The following is a 15,225-nucleotide window of genomic DNA, read 5'->3' on the forward strand; positions in this document are numbered from 1 at the left end:
ACAGCTTATACTATTATGTGTTTTAACTTTTTGTTAACCATCTTCTAACACCTAGGATAGAATTCCAGTTTTTTCGGTTCCTCTTTTCATATTGAAGATAAGTGCAACAGTATCATAGATGATGTTACGGTTATAAAGAATCATGAAGGCCTCATCAAGATCTATTGAGGAAACTCTTTTTGGCTTTTAAAAAAAATGAGATCTTATAAAGAATCATGAAGGCCTCATCAAGATCTATTGAGGAAACTCTTTTTGGCTTTTAAAAAAAATGAGTGATCTCGTATTTTAACATTTACTATTGTAGATTAAGAGGAGTGCTATATGTTGCGAGAAATTTTTTAACGAAACTGGTGATAATTAGTGTGCCCTGATTTTTCTTGTTTTTCAGCCAGTCGAACAGGCCTAAGTAGGTTTTACGTCTATGACTTTGTAAGAGAATTAAATTGCGTCCCTAAAAAAGAATTTTTTTTAAATTAAATTAGTCTTTTTGCTCACATGTCATCAATTTTGACTAGTCAATAGTTCATGTGGCGAGCTAGTAAACTTTTCACATCGGTTTTAGTCCGCATAAAATATTTTAATCACATTCGGCCCTTCTTCTTCCCTCTTCATTTTCCTTTTCCTCCAGAACACAACGCCAAATCGGCTTGATAGAACCAACACATGTTGATTCAGTTGATAATGACATAACAATTCCCCTAAGAAGGTTGGGTTTGATTCCCGCTGCAATTATGAGGATTGTGTTGGTAATTAATCAATAAGTATCTCTGGAAGCGACCTGTCGTCCATAGACCGATGAAATCAAAATCCAACCCAAACTAATTTAATTGGTTCAATTTTGTTAGGTTTATCGACAGACATCACTTTAAATCCATATTGAACATGTTACCATAGGTTTTGACGTTTGAATTTGTGCTTTTTCAGCCTAAACCACATCAGTGTATTTTTTTTAAATTTAAACATGAGTTTAGACGTGGGCACGTGACACATCCTTAAAATCTGATTGGTTGACGAAACTTTACACTAATCATTTTTCTCTTTAAACATTTTTATTTATGATTTTTAAACTTGGTATTCATATCTCTTCAGCTCAAAAAGTAAAGCTAAACTAAACACCCCTAACTCTGATACTCTTTGTTCCTGACTTTCTTCATCGTTCGCATCTGATTCCAGAATTCTGAAAATCCAAGCAATTAGCAATGGCAGACAAGCCAAGTCGATCGCTGGTGTTATTCGGCGACGGTTTAGCCCGTTCCATCGATCCATCACACTCTCATCTTCACTCTCTCGCTTCCCTTTCTTCATGTGGTTTCTTGTCTCTCCCCAATTCTCCACCCTCAGGTTCAATCAATCCCTTCTCAATTATATTTTTCTTCCACAACGTGTTTGTTTGCTATAACATGTTCTCTTCATTTTTCCTGTGAATTTCAAATTTACTTGAATATGTGTAGTTTTCAGAAAGCGAGGATCAGAGAACTGTTAGAGAATTCGCTGTGCTTCTTGATGCGCCAAACGTGGTTAGAACCGTTTACTTGATATGCATAATGATTGTGTGACTTCAATAATCTTTTATATGGTTGCCATTTTGGATATAACTTGTCAACAATAGCTTAGAAAGAAATTTTGCAAGCATGGTTAGGGATAGGACCACAAAAATTTTAAGAGATGGGGGCGAAATTACTAATTGAAAGATGCAGGATAAAATTTTGAAGGGGGGGGGTGTCTCATTTATATATTGTTTTAAGAAAAACAAAATTCGCTTAGGGGGTGGGTGGCGGTGGGAGCGGAGGTGAGGGAGTTCCGGCAATGTGAGGAGATCGGAGGTGCAGGTTTGGGAGTTTCTGCGAGGCGTGTTTCTCTGCATCATCTGTTAATCTGTGTTTGTTTGTTGGAGTGAGAGGAAATGGTTGCGATGCAAAATGGTTGCTGTGATTGAGAAGACCTCTAAGTGCTAGTTTGGATAAACTTCCTGACAAATGTTTGTAGAAAAAAGGAATTTTGAAATGATTACTAACATGCTTTTAAATTATGGTTGCAATTGTATTGCAATCCTTGACATTATGGGGAATTGCAGTTAAATGTAGCTGATACGGTCACAATTGCCATCACGATGCGGACGGGAACTAAATAAAAGATATTGATATTGCGGCTACGTATCACAATTTAAAACCATGACTAGGAGGAGCCTTCTAAGTAGATTTCTGCATAAACTAAAATCAACTTGTATACCTCTCCTTTTTACTAGTTATAATGAGTTTTTCGTAAACTAGAAATAAGTAGAAGCCGCGTATGAAAATTTAATTTAAAAACATGGTTATTGATTTCCATGCTTTTGGTGGATTAGGTTTTGTCCATGCTTATGGTGGATAGTGAATAATTAAGATGTTTTTTTTCTTCCCTTTATAATGGTATATTATCATTGACTGTTTTATTGAATGTTAGAATGTGCAAGTTTCTGATGATGATAGCCAAAAGGATTCGCCGGAAAAACAAACCTTACCTGATCGGTATTTTATTTTATCTGTTTTCTTCATTGTATTTTGTTGTTTTTATAACAGAACTATGTTACAAGATTGCTTACTTCTCTGAATACAGGTTTATGGGAATGAAAGCTGCTATTTTGACCAACCATTCAGGTTTGAAATCTTTTAGTTCCAAACTTGGCTTCAATGTTCTTCAATTGGATGCATTGGCAAAAGATTATGATGCTGGATTACATGAAAATGATGTTGTGGCCCTTGAGCTGCTCAAGTTGCTTGGCTTTCAAGAAGGGAAGGTGCAGGACAGTAACAACTTTGATCTTGTTTTCTTTCACATTGGAGCTGGTGAAAAGAATGTGGAGTATATCAATGCATTGGTTGGTGGTTTAATGAACCAAGCTCAACCCGGATCTGACATCAGTTCTCGTCTGCACTTGTCCCTTGTCATGAGCTATGGCAAGGTCTCGGAGGATGACGAATCCAAGTTTTCAGTGTCAAAGAGGGCAGATGAGAAATCTTATCTTTCACTGCTCTATCCTCTACAAAGTTATGCTATGAAAGGAGGATTTCCTCGGAAGGATGTGAGGTAATTAAGTATAGTGGTCAAAGGTATCACTATCGGATATCCTTGGGATTGTCTAGCTTATTTATCTCCATTCCAAATGATGCAGGCTCCATTCTCCTATGTTGATTGCTCAATGGCAAGATGCAGTGACTCGCAAGGATAATGCAGAGAGGTTTTATTTCCAAGACTTCATGGAGGTTTGTTTTGAGATTTTACTTCAGGTTTTATTCACAAGTTCGTCATCAATGTTTCAATTTTTGGCTTTGATGCACGACTTATTACAAGGTCTTGTTTCTTGTTCTTAATGTATGTTCTGTTTCCAAAACTCTACATACTTGACACTTATTATTGACCATCATCATGTGTGCTTGAACGTTCTGCTAGTATACCATAAACATCTTCAATTCTGAAGTATTGGTAGTTTTTGCAAAGTATAATTGTCAGAGCTTATATACTAGCAATTTAGCAATTCATTTACTGATGCTATCTACAGAATCACTAGATTACTTTGTTTCTGATGTTTAACAATGATTGGGATTTCCGTGGTGATATATTCTTGTTAAGCTATACGGTTAAACTTCATTTTTTTTTATGATTGCTTCACTCTATTTTGTTTCTCTTTTTCATGCAGCATGGTGGAAATCTTACAATACCGGCAGATAGGTTCTTGCATGAGATAGCCTTTAAGCTTTGGAAAGCTCCTAAGTATGGAGCCTAATTATTTTTACTTTATAACTAACTCCTTGTAAGCCTCTTGCTATAGCAACAGAGCCTATTTGAACAAATCCTACACGGTCCAGTGATGTTATCAGCATTCAGCTTGTTTATTTGGATTCTTAACTCTTCCTTCTTGTAATAACTAATGAGATTTTGACGATTGAACTGTATAACTATCTTTCTTCTCATTTTGTTTGATAAAATAAAGATTACTAGCTAGCTGCATATCATTTGACACTATCCCTATGAGAAGAATAAATTAGGAGAGATAAAAATACACTTTTAAGGGTAAACGTGGAAAACAAATAAGAGTTTAATGGATATGCACCGTCATTGTTAAATGATTTTACACGTATTCCACGTCGGAGGAACAATTACTTTCAATTTAACATTTTAATTAATGAGTTTTTGATGAAAATAAACGTCTAAATAATTTAGGTTTAAATACTCTGGAGGTCCCTGAAATTGTTTGCAATACGAAAATAAGTCTCTGAATTTTTTTTTCCGATTTCGAATCCCTGGAAAAAAAATTTTAATCAGAATAAGTCCATACTCGTGTTTCCAGCCTATGTGGCTCAATTTTTGCTGAATCATTCATTCCACGTGGCTTTTCTATTTTTTTTAATACACATGGATTAAAACAATAAAATTAAACATTTAAATTTAAAATTAAAATCTTATTAACCTAAATAACCCTAAATCCCTAAAAAGATTTTAATTTTAAATTTAAACATTTAAAATTAAAATTAAAATCTTATTACCTAATTAACCCTAAATCCCTAAATCTAATTAACCCTAAATCCCTAAAAAGATTTTAATTTTATTTTTTTAATCCGTGTGTATTTAAAAAAAAATAGAAAAGCCACGTAGAATAAATGACTCAGCAAAAATTGTGCCACATAGGCTGGAAACACGAGTAGGGACTTATTCTGATTAAAAAACAATTTCTAGGGATTCGAAATCGAGAAAAAAAAATTCAAGGACTTATTTTCGTACGGCAGACAATTTCAGGGACCTCCAGAGTATTTAAGCCAATAATTTATTTATTCAACTTCCGAAGATTAACTTAAAATTAAGTTTATATCATGATTTTATTATAACCCCCTTCACCATGGGATTAAGGTTGAAAATCACTTTCACCAACACCATATTGTAATGAGCACCAAATACACTTGAGAGGTTTCGGGAAACTGAAAAAGCTATTTCATGCATGTTTGAAAATCTTTCAACAATTGATTCTAAAGTCAGAATCAATTGCTTTTAGGTTTCACAATTGATTCAAAGGAAATAGAAGTTGATCCAAACATGCTACTTAAGTTGAAGCAAAACAAAACTAATAATACATTATTTGGTGAAGAAAAAGCATGCCATGTTTCAACTCAAAAGAGCATCTAGCACTCTAGTAAGTTTTTAACAAGATAAGTACCCACTAGAAACCACCCCATCAAGAGTAGAGAGAAGGATAACAACCCAAGTAAGAAGGGCCACCCAACCATGAGAACTCCAATGCACACAACCACAACAAAAGGCAAGAAAGCCCTTATAACAGACCTGAAGTCAACCCAGCTCCCCTTGAATAGTATTAGAGCTCCTACACTTACCATGTTCCAGCTCATTGATCCTCCATAACAGAGCCGGTTCAGACAGTTAGCAACAAATGAGTGGCAGTTGCAGGTGAAAAGGTTGTGAGTTTTGTTCTCAAAATACCGCGAGCTCGACTGCAATGCATCATCCCATGTGATTGCAGTGCCATACTCAGAATGCTGGTAGCCATGCTTGCATGTGTGTGCTGATAGGTTAGGAGGGAAGCAACACTGCAACATTTCAAGTTCCACAAAATGTCAAATAGAGTTAACACTCGCAAACAATTAAACTTGACTCCAACCAAAATTTTAACAGATAGATCAAAGGGGAGAGATTTGTAAACCCAAATTGTAAACATCTAAGTCTATTTCCGGAGTATAAGTTACGATTTCGTAACTCTCACTGATTGGGGATACATAGGTGTGATACAGGTCCAGGTGATTCTATGGAAGAACAGGTGCCAAGATCCATTGAGATTAAAACCTTGACGCCTATGTTTGTCCCTCCCCCCAGTTGAAAAATATTCCAACACAAGTATAAAGTACAAACAAACTACATTTACAATAAGCAAGGTAAAATCATAACATCAAACAATGGCTTAAACTGAGTGGCAATAATCTCAGCTTATGAGCATAACAAACACATCTTACAATTTTGAGCATGTTTGCCCCAGTATCATGCAGCTGGGATTAAAAACCAAAACAATAAGCACCATGAAGGTTTAAAATTAGGAATCAAGCACCAGTAATCAAAATCAATTGCAAACTTAATGTGTCAATTCAAATTAGCATCTTGTGATATCTATAGGTATTCGGAAATGGAGATTTCAAATATAAGTGTAAACCTACAAGTTATTCCCATTTGAATAACTTGTAGATTTTGATTTCACAGAGCCCTCTACGCTGCCAATGCAACCCATTTCCAGCAATGACATGATTATCAATACTACAGTCAAATATGTTGGTGTTTTCCTAATACATCAATGTTTGGCTTCAACAGTTTCACATATAACTACAATGACCATAAATGTCCTTTAGTTCCCCAGAATCCCATCATCAGCCAAAAAGAAAAGTTGAATTAGTTACAACACTGTATCACAGAACATGCACATATATATGAATGTGAACAATTTGAACAGATAAAGTGAAACAAGAGACAGAGACAGCAAACTTGAGAAACATCACCTGACTACGGTCGAGTTGCAGGTACCTTGCCACTGGACCAAATGCAAAATCATCCACACTCAAAATATATGATCCTGAAAAATCCAAAACAACTCCATCCTCCTTGCAAATGCCAATATGACCAATGAAGGGTGCCAACCACGACACAACGGGAAGCGGATTCCAAACCAAACAACATGGAAACTTTGCCTTTTTCGGATCGATGGGATCTAGTGGCCACAGCTCATGCTGTATTCTTTGTGTAGAATGCGAATGCTCAATGTCATAGCTTGAATTTAACTCCATAGTAGAAGTCCACAGCATAACATATAGCTCTGCTCAATTTTTTGAGTAGATGCATCACCATATCAAACTACTCCCTCAAACATCCCAACTCTGTTCACAGTAAAGATCAAGTGAGAATGTTATTCCTTATTCAAAATGATAAGGTTTATATTCAACTACCCAATCAACACAACAATTTTAATTGACTGATAGTTCCCCTCCCACCCAAAATGAAATTGACAAACCTAAAACATCACTAAGTCCAATTTCAAATCACAATTTCAGCACAGCCAGTTACAAGTTACAACATCAATAGAGAATACCAAAGAGAGAATATCCACTCAAGTATACATGATTCATGACAAATAAAGTCTAAACCATAAGTTGGCTACATGGTTACAAAAGCCTTTTGATATGGTAATGAATCAAGTTCTTTAACTATGCAATCAATTAACTCCAGTCCCTAACAAAATACAAGAAGAATGAGCCACAGAAGAAAAAATTATACTTGTAGTTAAAGGGGGTGTTCTATGTTCCCCATTTTGTTTTGAATAGAAAGGGAATCAGATGAATACCCCAGATGTCTTATAGCATATTTGGATTAGCTTTTCCTTTCTCAATCTATTCTGAAAACCAGAAGATACTCACATAAGCTTCTCCTCATAATTGATTATGATTTTAGAATCAATTGTAGAAGGATTTTCAAACTTGTACTTACACATTAGAGATATCAAATAGCATATGTAAAACTTCATCAATGTGGATAACATCATGTAGGAAAAACCAAAGAAACCATTGTCTTAACATAACTGAGTTATCCTGAGTCCTTACCTGAAAAAAAAGATGACACAAGCACAGCACACACTGAATAAGATCTCAAGATTGAAGAGGATGATGGCCAAGAAGCAGAAAAGAAGAAGCTGTTGTTGTTTTTGGTCATTGCTCAGAGGCTAAAATATCCAAGACTTGTAAGATTTAAAACCACTTAGATAAAATAAAAATCATAAAAAAGTCCTACACAAATTCCACAACATCTAGCCTCTAAAGAATAAATATTTAATGTCATAGATTATTTCATTCTTTTAATTATTGCTTCATTGGGGGAAATCTCTGATTGTTTTGAAACAGAAGCAAAGGATGGGAAGTGGGAAAGGTGCATGAACCCTTTGCCGACTTTCATGATTCTCTTTCATGGTGGGTCCCTAGCCATGTTTTTGACTGGTGTAAATGGAGGTTTATCATTCACTTTAATATACACACAAATTTAAACGAGGGGCTAAGCCTAGAATTGTGCATATATGGAAAAACATATGTTGGGCGAGTCTAAATAAGAACCTAACAACTTAATAGAGTATTTTAACTTATGTCAACAAGCTTTATTTTACTTTGTGAATTTAACTTGTGAACAAGTATTTATTGAGCACTAACAAAAGTTGCAATTACATGAGTACATCGATTTCTTTTCTTTCACATGCAAGTTGTAATAAAAAAAAGAGAGAGTCATAGATAGATGCTGGTATTATTAATTGGCTTTTGCTTCACATGAGAATGATGACATCATCATATGTCCAGTGTTGTGAGCTTGACACGCCCTGCACAGTGTCACGGTTGGCTGCCTCTTGACAAGACGGGTGTAAGTGGAACACATGTTTAAATAATGGATGTACACATTTTTCTTGGACATACAGTGTGTAACTCTCTTCTAATATTTTTTTTTGTGATAATCAATCCACTCTCTTCAAATACAAACAGATGATTGATTCAAATAGTACATACTTAATTTCTTTTGAGATTTTGCGCATCGAAAAAACAAACCTCCGCGTATCAGAAGTACAAAGTATGTATTGATAAATTGTCAGTTTGGGCTAAAGTTCAACTTAGGATGCTTCATCTCTGATCCTGAGATTGAAGACATTCTTACAAAATCCTCTACCTGAGGCAGTCCCACTGACCAAAAGAAACAACAAATTGAGAAATGTACATATACTCATTTTATTTTTTTAACTATACAACACTTTGAGATGCTATACTAAATACATGTGTAAAAGGCAATTTAAGATATGTACAGTAAGTACAGAATTTGGTAATGAAATATATGGATCACCCCTTCACTCAAATTAATACAATGGCATGGAGGGTCCATGATTGATAATTATTTAGTATAAGTCTTCATGTATCATTGAAGATTAGGTTCACCACAAAAGGCATCTGGTTCAAATGATCTTGCAGATTCATCATTGTAAACTCCAGGTATAACTCGAACTCCAGCTTCATTTGATCTTAGATTAAGTTCATTTTGGTACCCATCAATGTTAATGAGGATAAGAGCAGATGCAAGCAAGCACGTTGCCAGACCGACTAAAGTGACTTTCAATCTTCTCAGTACAGGCTTGACCTTAAACATAACAAAAGAAGCTCAATAAGTCAATTATCAAGCTGGAAAACAATGATTTAGATTTGTTGTTGATAAAACATGACCCATCATTAACAAGATAAATGACAACAGTTGTGTTATGAAATAGAAGTAAAAGACAAATAAAAAACTGCAAGTTTTAATTTCATCGTAAGTTTCAGTATGCACATAATAACGCAAGAATGAATAATGCTATGGCTTGTGGTTAACAGGAGTCTCCAGCGAAATTGCAACTTGAAATGGTAGTGGTTTAATAGAATCCTTACAGAAAATGATCCCAAGAGTCTATCACGGGCCAAAACTTCAGCAGTCTTCACCCATACCTGTAGAGAAATATTTAGGCTTAATAGCAAGAAAAAACATAATTTAGACTAAGAGCTTGTTCTCTCAGCCTCATATTTTATTAGTAGTAAAATACATTAGTGCAGAGGCATTTACACCTTCCTAACTCACATGACAAGCGCAACATATCCCGTGCTCGAGGTCATGCACGGCCTTACAGAAAATACAGTTCTAGCATATTATGGACCTTAGAGAGGTTTCTGTCTAATGTGCCCTCAAGAACCTTTCATGTATGCATACTTTTGCAGGTATATATGACCACAAAAAAGAACTCATCAACCATACTTATACTGGTCCAAATGACATTGTCCACACCATCAAAGTCATAAACTAATTCATCCATGATTTGTTTTTTCAAGCAGCATCATGTGCGCTTAAGGCATTCCACATCATGTGCTATATTGCGTTCTGCTAAAATATTTCACTACTTAAATACTCCTGCATTGGCCACCGTGATTATATACTAGAGTCTTTTAGATAAAATCTATAGGGAGAGATTTGGATCCTCTCTAGTCTTTCAATACCAGAATACAGTACATTTGTAATCACAAATGAATGCTGAAATCTCTTCCCGAAGACTCTGAGAAATCAGAATCTCCAAGAAAACAAGTAATCCAGAGCCAAAACAGCATAGAAAAACCTAAAGGAGACCGTGGAACTTTCAAGCAAGAGATCCGGAACCAAAACAAAATAGAAAAACACAGGATAAATTCATATCACATGACATAGTCAAGCATAACAAATTACATAGAACCAAGATTTTGCGTGAACGAGGTAAGACATTAAAGAGAATAACAATAAATAAAAGAACACACACCTGACCATCATACCACCCTGTCTCCTCATCTGCAATATCAAGAGAAGAGTGATCATGCATCCCATCCCATCCCAAATTACTTAACACCATTGAACAATAACATACCTCACACATTTACATCCTATTATTAAAAACCAAACAAAGTCATGATGTTCCATCATTTGCCATGTTTAATGATAGACCATTTAGAATCAAATCTTTCTTAACAGCTTGTTGTCCTATAACTTCCTTGATCTTCTTCTATTCCCAACTATTGAACTATCCAATGTATCAGGATTATGCTTTTGAAATCTTCTCCATTACTCCATATATGCCTCAATGAAGTAATTTCATATAAGTAAGTTGATATTCTAAATAGAGTTATTTCTTCATATATCACCATGAATAAGACTCTATATCAACAAAGAGACAAATAAGCTGATATTCACAATTGATTTATAACCTTAACTCCTCAAAATTCAACTTAAAATACATCTAATCTAAATTTTCACAATTATAAAGTGAATATTGTTAATCCACTAAAATTTAATCATATACCATAAAAATTTAACTTTATTTTCTTCTTAATTATAACTCACTTGACTCTTTTAGAAAGAGATTAACTTGAAAGGAAAGGAAAAGATTAGATAGATACACTCAACGGTGGCACTGAGCAAGCGGTTGCCGACGTAAGCCCAACCGAGATACATCCTAACAACGGCGAGGGTCACCGCCCCAACCCCACTACAAGCGGCGCACAGGACTCGCTTCAGCAGCTCCGACTGCGATCCGACGGAGCCGAACAACGCGACAGGCAGGCCGACGAAGACGGCGAAGGAGAGGCCCGTGACGGCGAGGCGGGAGGTGTACTCGACGACGTCGCCGGCGGCCCATGAAAAGGGGAAGGAGGTGGAGAGGGACTGGTACTCGTTGACGGGTTGCTGTTCGCGTGGAACAGGACACTGTGTTGGGTTCCGAGAGGTGAAACACGAGAAATGGTGGTTTCGTTTTGAAGGGAGTTTGGTGGTGAAGGAGGAGGTGAAGGTGGGTGTGACAGAGATGCGAATGGGGATTGTGGCCATTGTTGGTTGCAATGGAGCTCTCTCTGCTTCTGCTTCTGCTTCTGCTTCACTCTCTAGCTGGTTTTGACAACACCAAGCAATCATGTCCACTAGGATATTCTCTTTAGTCTTTTTTATTGTTTTTCATGTAGTTTTTGGATAATTATAAGAGGAGCGTTAACAATATTCTCTTCGACAATTTACGGTGAATATTCTCACATTGATCGGTCGGTTGAAATTAATTTGGTTCTCACTGAATTAGGATTGAGACTTGTATGAATGAAACTATGAAAGAATGTATCCCACCTAATTTAGTGGTGTCATTCAAGCTCATCCATTGTGAGGCTAATGGTGTAACCAATTGCTTAGCGAGAATATGCTCATGTGTTTGGTTTTGGTGTTCACTTGTTGCACTATCCTCTTTCTGAGTGTCGTAGTTTGCTGGTTCAGGACGCTTTTGAGGCGCTGGCCTCGCTAAGTGCTCCTGTTTTGTGGCATTTTTTTCGCTTTTCGGGGCTTTACCCCTCCATGTTAAAAAAAATAGAATGTTGAAAAAAATATTATATAAGATGTTACTATTTTTCTAATTATAAATATGTATTGTGATGAGTCATGATAAAGAAACTTTATTCTGGATAAGAGTAATGGATTATTTATATTTTTTATTTTTCTTCTAATTGCACTGTGAAAGAAAAAAGAAAAATGAGTGATACTATAATGTGATAGAAAATACATTAAAAAAAAATTAAGAAGATAAATGAGTGAAAATGAGATGAAAAAGAAAGTTCAGTGTCAATGAATAATTACCACCTTCGTTTTATAAAGATTGTCATTTTAGTCCCTCTTCATTTTTTTGAAAATGTTTGTTGTTTTATAAAATAAATACCAATTTTTCCTATTTTTTTCTCATCTATACTCTCTCATTTAATAATTTTTTTCTCACTTATCACTTTTCATATTACTCATTCACTGAATGTCCCGAGGGTTAGCTCAAGTGGTAATAGCTATGAGACATAAGGGTTGGGGAGGGGAAGGTCCAGGGTTTGAATCCTAGAACAGAAATTTGAAGGGATTTTCTAACTTACTAACAACTAACCACTAACATTTGCCTATAAAAAAAAACTCACCAACTCAATCACAACTCTTTTTTGATCAACTACACTCTTCTCTTTTTCAACAAAAGAAAAAACTTCACATTTCTCTAACAAAGGTAAAATTTAATAATTACACATAATGATAGCAAAATAAAATAAGAATATAAAATTGTACTATCAATAATATTCATTTTACTCTTTACTCTTCGTTTTACTATAAATAATTTTTGTTATAGTCCCTTGTTTGCTGAAGGGGAGATATGTTTCTGAAACATGCTCTTGAGACTATTACTCAACCAAACATCAATAAAATCTAGTATAAAAAATGTAGTATATAAGAATAGAGAAAATTTCAGAATAAATAAGTATCTAACCTTCTCGTGAGACCTTTTGATACACTTCTTTAACTTCAACCAAGAAAATGGGGTTAAAAAAAGCTCTGAGTTTGAGAGCTGCACACAAAGAATAATGTTAGAGCAAGAAAAAGATTAAAAGAAAATGAAGATAAAAAGGTTGAGTTAGAGTGATAGAGTTAGAAACCTGAAGTTTTGCACAGGTGAAAGTTTGGAAGCAAAGTTGGAAACCCACTAAATCTTGAGGGAAGAGAAGAGGTACCGTGAGAAAGAAATGAAAGCTTCTGGAGGAAGCTCAAAATTTGGGCAAAAGTAACTTTATCATTATTATACTATATAGATATGAGCAGATTGGTTTGACACTATGAATTGTGATGTGAGAAGCTTCAATTTTTGACTTACATGTTTGGCCCCACTCTTTTTTTACACACATAATATTATATATTAAATCTTACTACTAGTACTCAAATTTTTTTTTGGAGACTTAGGGGGAGCTGAGGCTCCTCCCAGTCACTACAATACTCCGCCACTGTCTGAAATGGTTCTATACCTTTCAAACATTTTCACCAAATCCAGTGTCTGAACCAAGCTGCTGCTGCTACTGTTTTCTAAATATGATTCTGTGATTTTTTATAATTTAATAGTTTAATTATGTGATCCATGAACCTTGGTTACGTTTTACGTATACTTTGGCTTCTACAGAATTATTACCCTGTTCTATTCCGTGGAGTCAATGGAACAGTTACTCATCAATTCATTATTGACCTTTAAGGTGAACTATTTTATTAGTGTAGTTTTTTTTTTTCTCCAATTGATCACAATTGTTCAAGCTTTGATTGATTGTAAGCTGTTTCCATTGTAGAATACTGCTAGGAGTGAGCCAGAAGATGTCGCGAAACGCCTCATGGATTACAGGTTCCATGGACCAACAATGCCATGGCCTGGCTGTGCCTGGCACACTCATGATTTTTGAACCCACTGAAATTGAAAGCAAGGTATGACCTTGCTGGAAATTATTTATCCTTATACCTTTTTTCTTGTTTTCACTTGTGTAATTTCTTCTTTTTAATTCAACTAAACATCATTGCAAGCTGAGTTAGACAGGTTCTGTGATGCTCTTATTTCCATTAGACAAGAAATTACTGAGATTGAGAAATGAAAGGCTGACATTCACTACAATGTACTTAAGGTAAAAGATTATTTTGATCTTTTGACTATGTGCTACTGCTCTTCATATAAGAAGATGGAAACCCTTCTTCAATTACCAGTTCTCCTCAAGTTAACTATCCCTAATGAATCTAATACCAATGCAAATGAGGCTTTTCTTCCCATTTTGTTTTACTCATTATTGTTCCAAATTAAGTAACCGGAATACAAAAGAGAACTGGTTTCCAAGTTCATAATCCAAACAACACCGATTTTTCAATGAAAATAAAGTACCCTCAACAGAACCCTGCATGACAACCCCCAATACTTCATACTTTAAGCTCGTGCAAAGGAAAATAAACAAAATATTCGGAATCTTATAAGAAAGATTGATATGGAACTGAAAAAAAAAAGTAAAACTGAATGGAAATCCGAAAAATTGAATTCAATGGAAGGAATATCTTAATAAATGACAGAGAATTAGTAAAACAATAGGTACAAACTCAAACAACTACATATCACAATTTAACATGATCTGAAAATTATAAACATTCTACAACTCTACCCAATTAAAGAAACTAAGAAGTCACTTTTCTTCTGAGCAGAACTTCTTGTAGGCTGAAGTGCTTCTTTCTTCCTTGGGAAGATGAGTGGTATCATAACCATGAAAGGTTGTCGCACCGGTTCCACATGGTCGAAGAGTGTTAGAATAAGAAGTGAAACAAACTTTGCCTCTCAATCCATGCTCACATATTTCTTTTGCCATCTGAAGATGTTTGCCACCAGACAAATTATATGCATAAACCTTTTTCTCTGTGGCGAAAATCAAGCAATCACCATTCATAACGGCAAACCCTTCAACTCTTGGATCTTCCTCCTTCAACCCCATCGCTTTCACCCTTATTTTCAAAACCCTTCTCCATAAAGTTGACTTGTAGTCTTCCAAGATCCATACGGTAAAGACGCGCTTCCGGTACCTCACTAAACAAATTGAATGATCTGAACTCTTCGCCTTCCCCCCATTCAAAAATTCCCATGTTGCAACTATCATCATGAGAACCCCTTCTTGCATCTCTTGGGAGCATCAACATTGTTGATTCACCACTCTCATAATTGTAAGCCATTATATATGGTCTAAAGAAAGGACTTGACTCGGTAAAAGATGGAGAACTATCAGATATGATGTGGAGAGAATTATTCAGAGTCACCGGCATATCAAATCTCAC

General features: G+C 35.4%; 3 protein-coding genes across 4 annotated transcripts; 1 reads left to right on the forward strand and 2 right to left on the reverse strand.

Annotated features, from left to right (window-relative positions):
• Window positions 1-1,074: 1,074 nt before the first annotated feature.
• Window positions 1,075-3,950, forward strand: LOC130720779 (uncharacterized). Its single transcript, XM_057571476.1, has 6 exons — window positions 1,075-1,341; window positions 1,459-1,517; window positions 2,443-2,507; window positions 2,596-3,066; window positions 3,152-3,242; window positions 3,677-3,950. The coding sequence occupies exons 1-6, from the start codon at window positions 1,200-1,202 to the stop codon at window positions 3,761-3,763; spliced, it is 915 nt and encodes a 304-aa protein (XP_057427459.1). The 5' UTR covers window positions 1,075-1,199; the 3' UTR covers window positions 3,764-3,950.
• A 1,129-nt stretch (window positions 3,951-5,079) lies between these two features.
• Window positions 5,080-7,835, reverse strand: LOC130720842 (protein REVERSION-TO-ETHYLENE SENSITIVITY1). 2 transcript variants are annotated; one of them, XM_057571543.1, is made up of 4 exons: window positions 7,626-7,833; window positions 7,370-7,420; window positions 6,531-6,905; window positions 5,080-5,576 (listed from the first exon to the last, which is right to left on the reverse strand). In XM_057571543.1, the coding sequence occupies exons 3-4, from the start codon at window positions 6,831-6,833 to the stop codon at window positions 5,154-5,156; spliced, it is 726 nt and encodes a 241-aa protein (XP_057427526.1). In that variant the 5' UTR covers window positions 6,834-6,905; window positions 7,370-7,420; window positions 7,626-7,833; the 3' UTR covers window positions 5,080-5,153. The 2 variants fall into 2 exon arrangements, with proteins under 2 accessions (XP_057427526.1, XP_057427528.1); XM_057571545.1 differs by lacking the exon at window positions 7,370-7,420 and having other exon boundaries at window positions 7,626-7,835.
• A 760-nt stretch (window positions 7,836-8,595) lies between these two features.
• LOC130720590 (protein CONSERVED IN THE GREEN LINEAGE AND DIATOMS 27, chloroplastic) lies at window positions 8,596-11,679 on the reverse strand. The gene is made up of 4 exons (XM_057571242.1): window positions 11,001-11,679; window positions 10,367-10,395; window positions 9,474-9,530; window positions 8,596-9,189 (listed from the first exon to the last, which is right to left on the reverse strand). The coding sequence occupies exons 1-4, from the start codon at window positions 11,509-11,511 to the stop codon at window positions 8,971-8,973; spliced, it is 816 nt and encodes a 271-aa protein (XP_057427225.1). The 5' UTR covers window positions 11,512-11,679; the 3' UTR covers window positions 8,596-8,970.
• Between the last annotated feature and the right edge of the window lie 3,546 nt (window positions 11,680-15,225).

This window comes from Lotus japonicus, chromosome 5 (assembly GCF_012489685.1).
Source record: "Lotus japonicus ecotype B-129 chromosome 5, LjGifu_v1.2".
NCBI classification, from domain to species: domain Eukaryota; kingdom Viridiplantae; phylum Streptophyta; class Magnoliopsida; order Fabales; family Fabaceae; genus Lotus; species Lotus japonicus.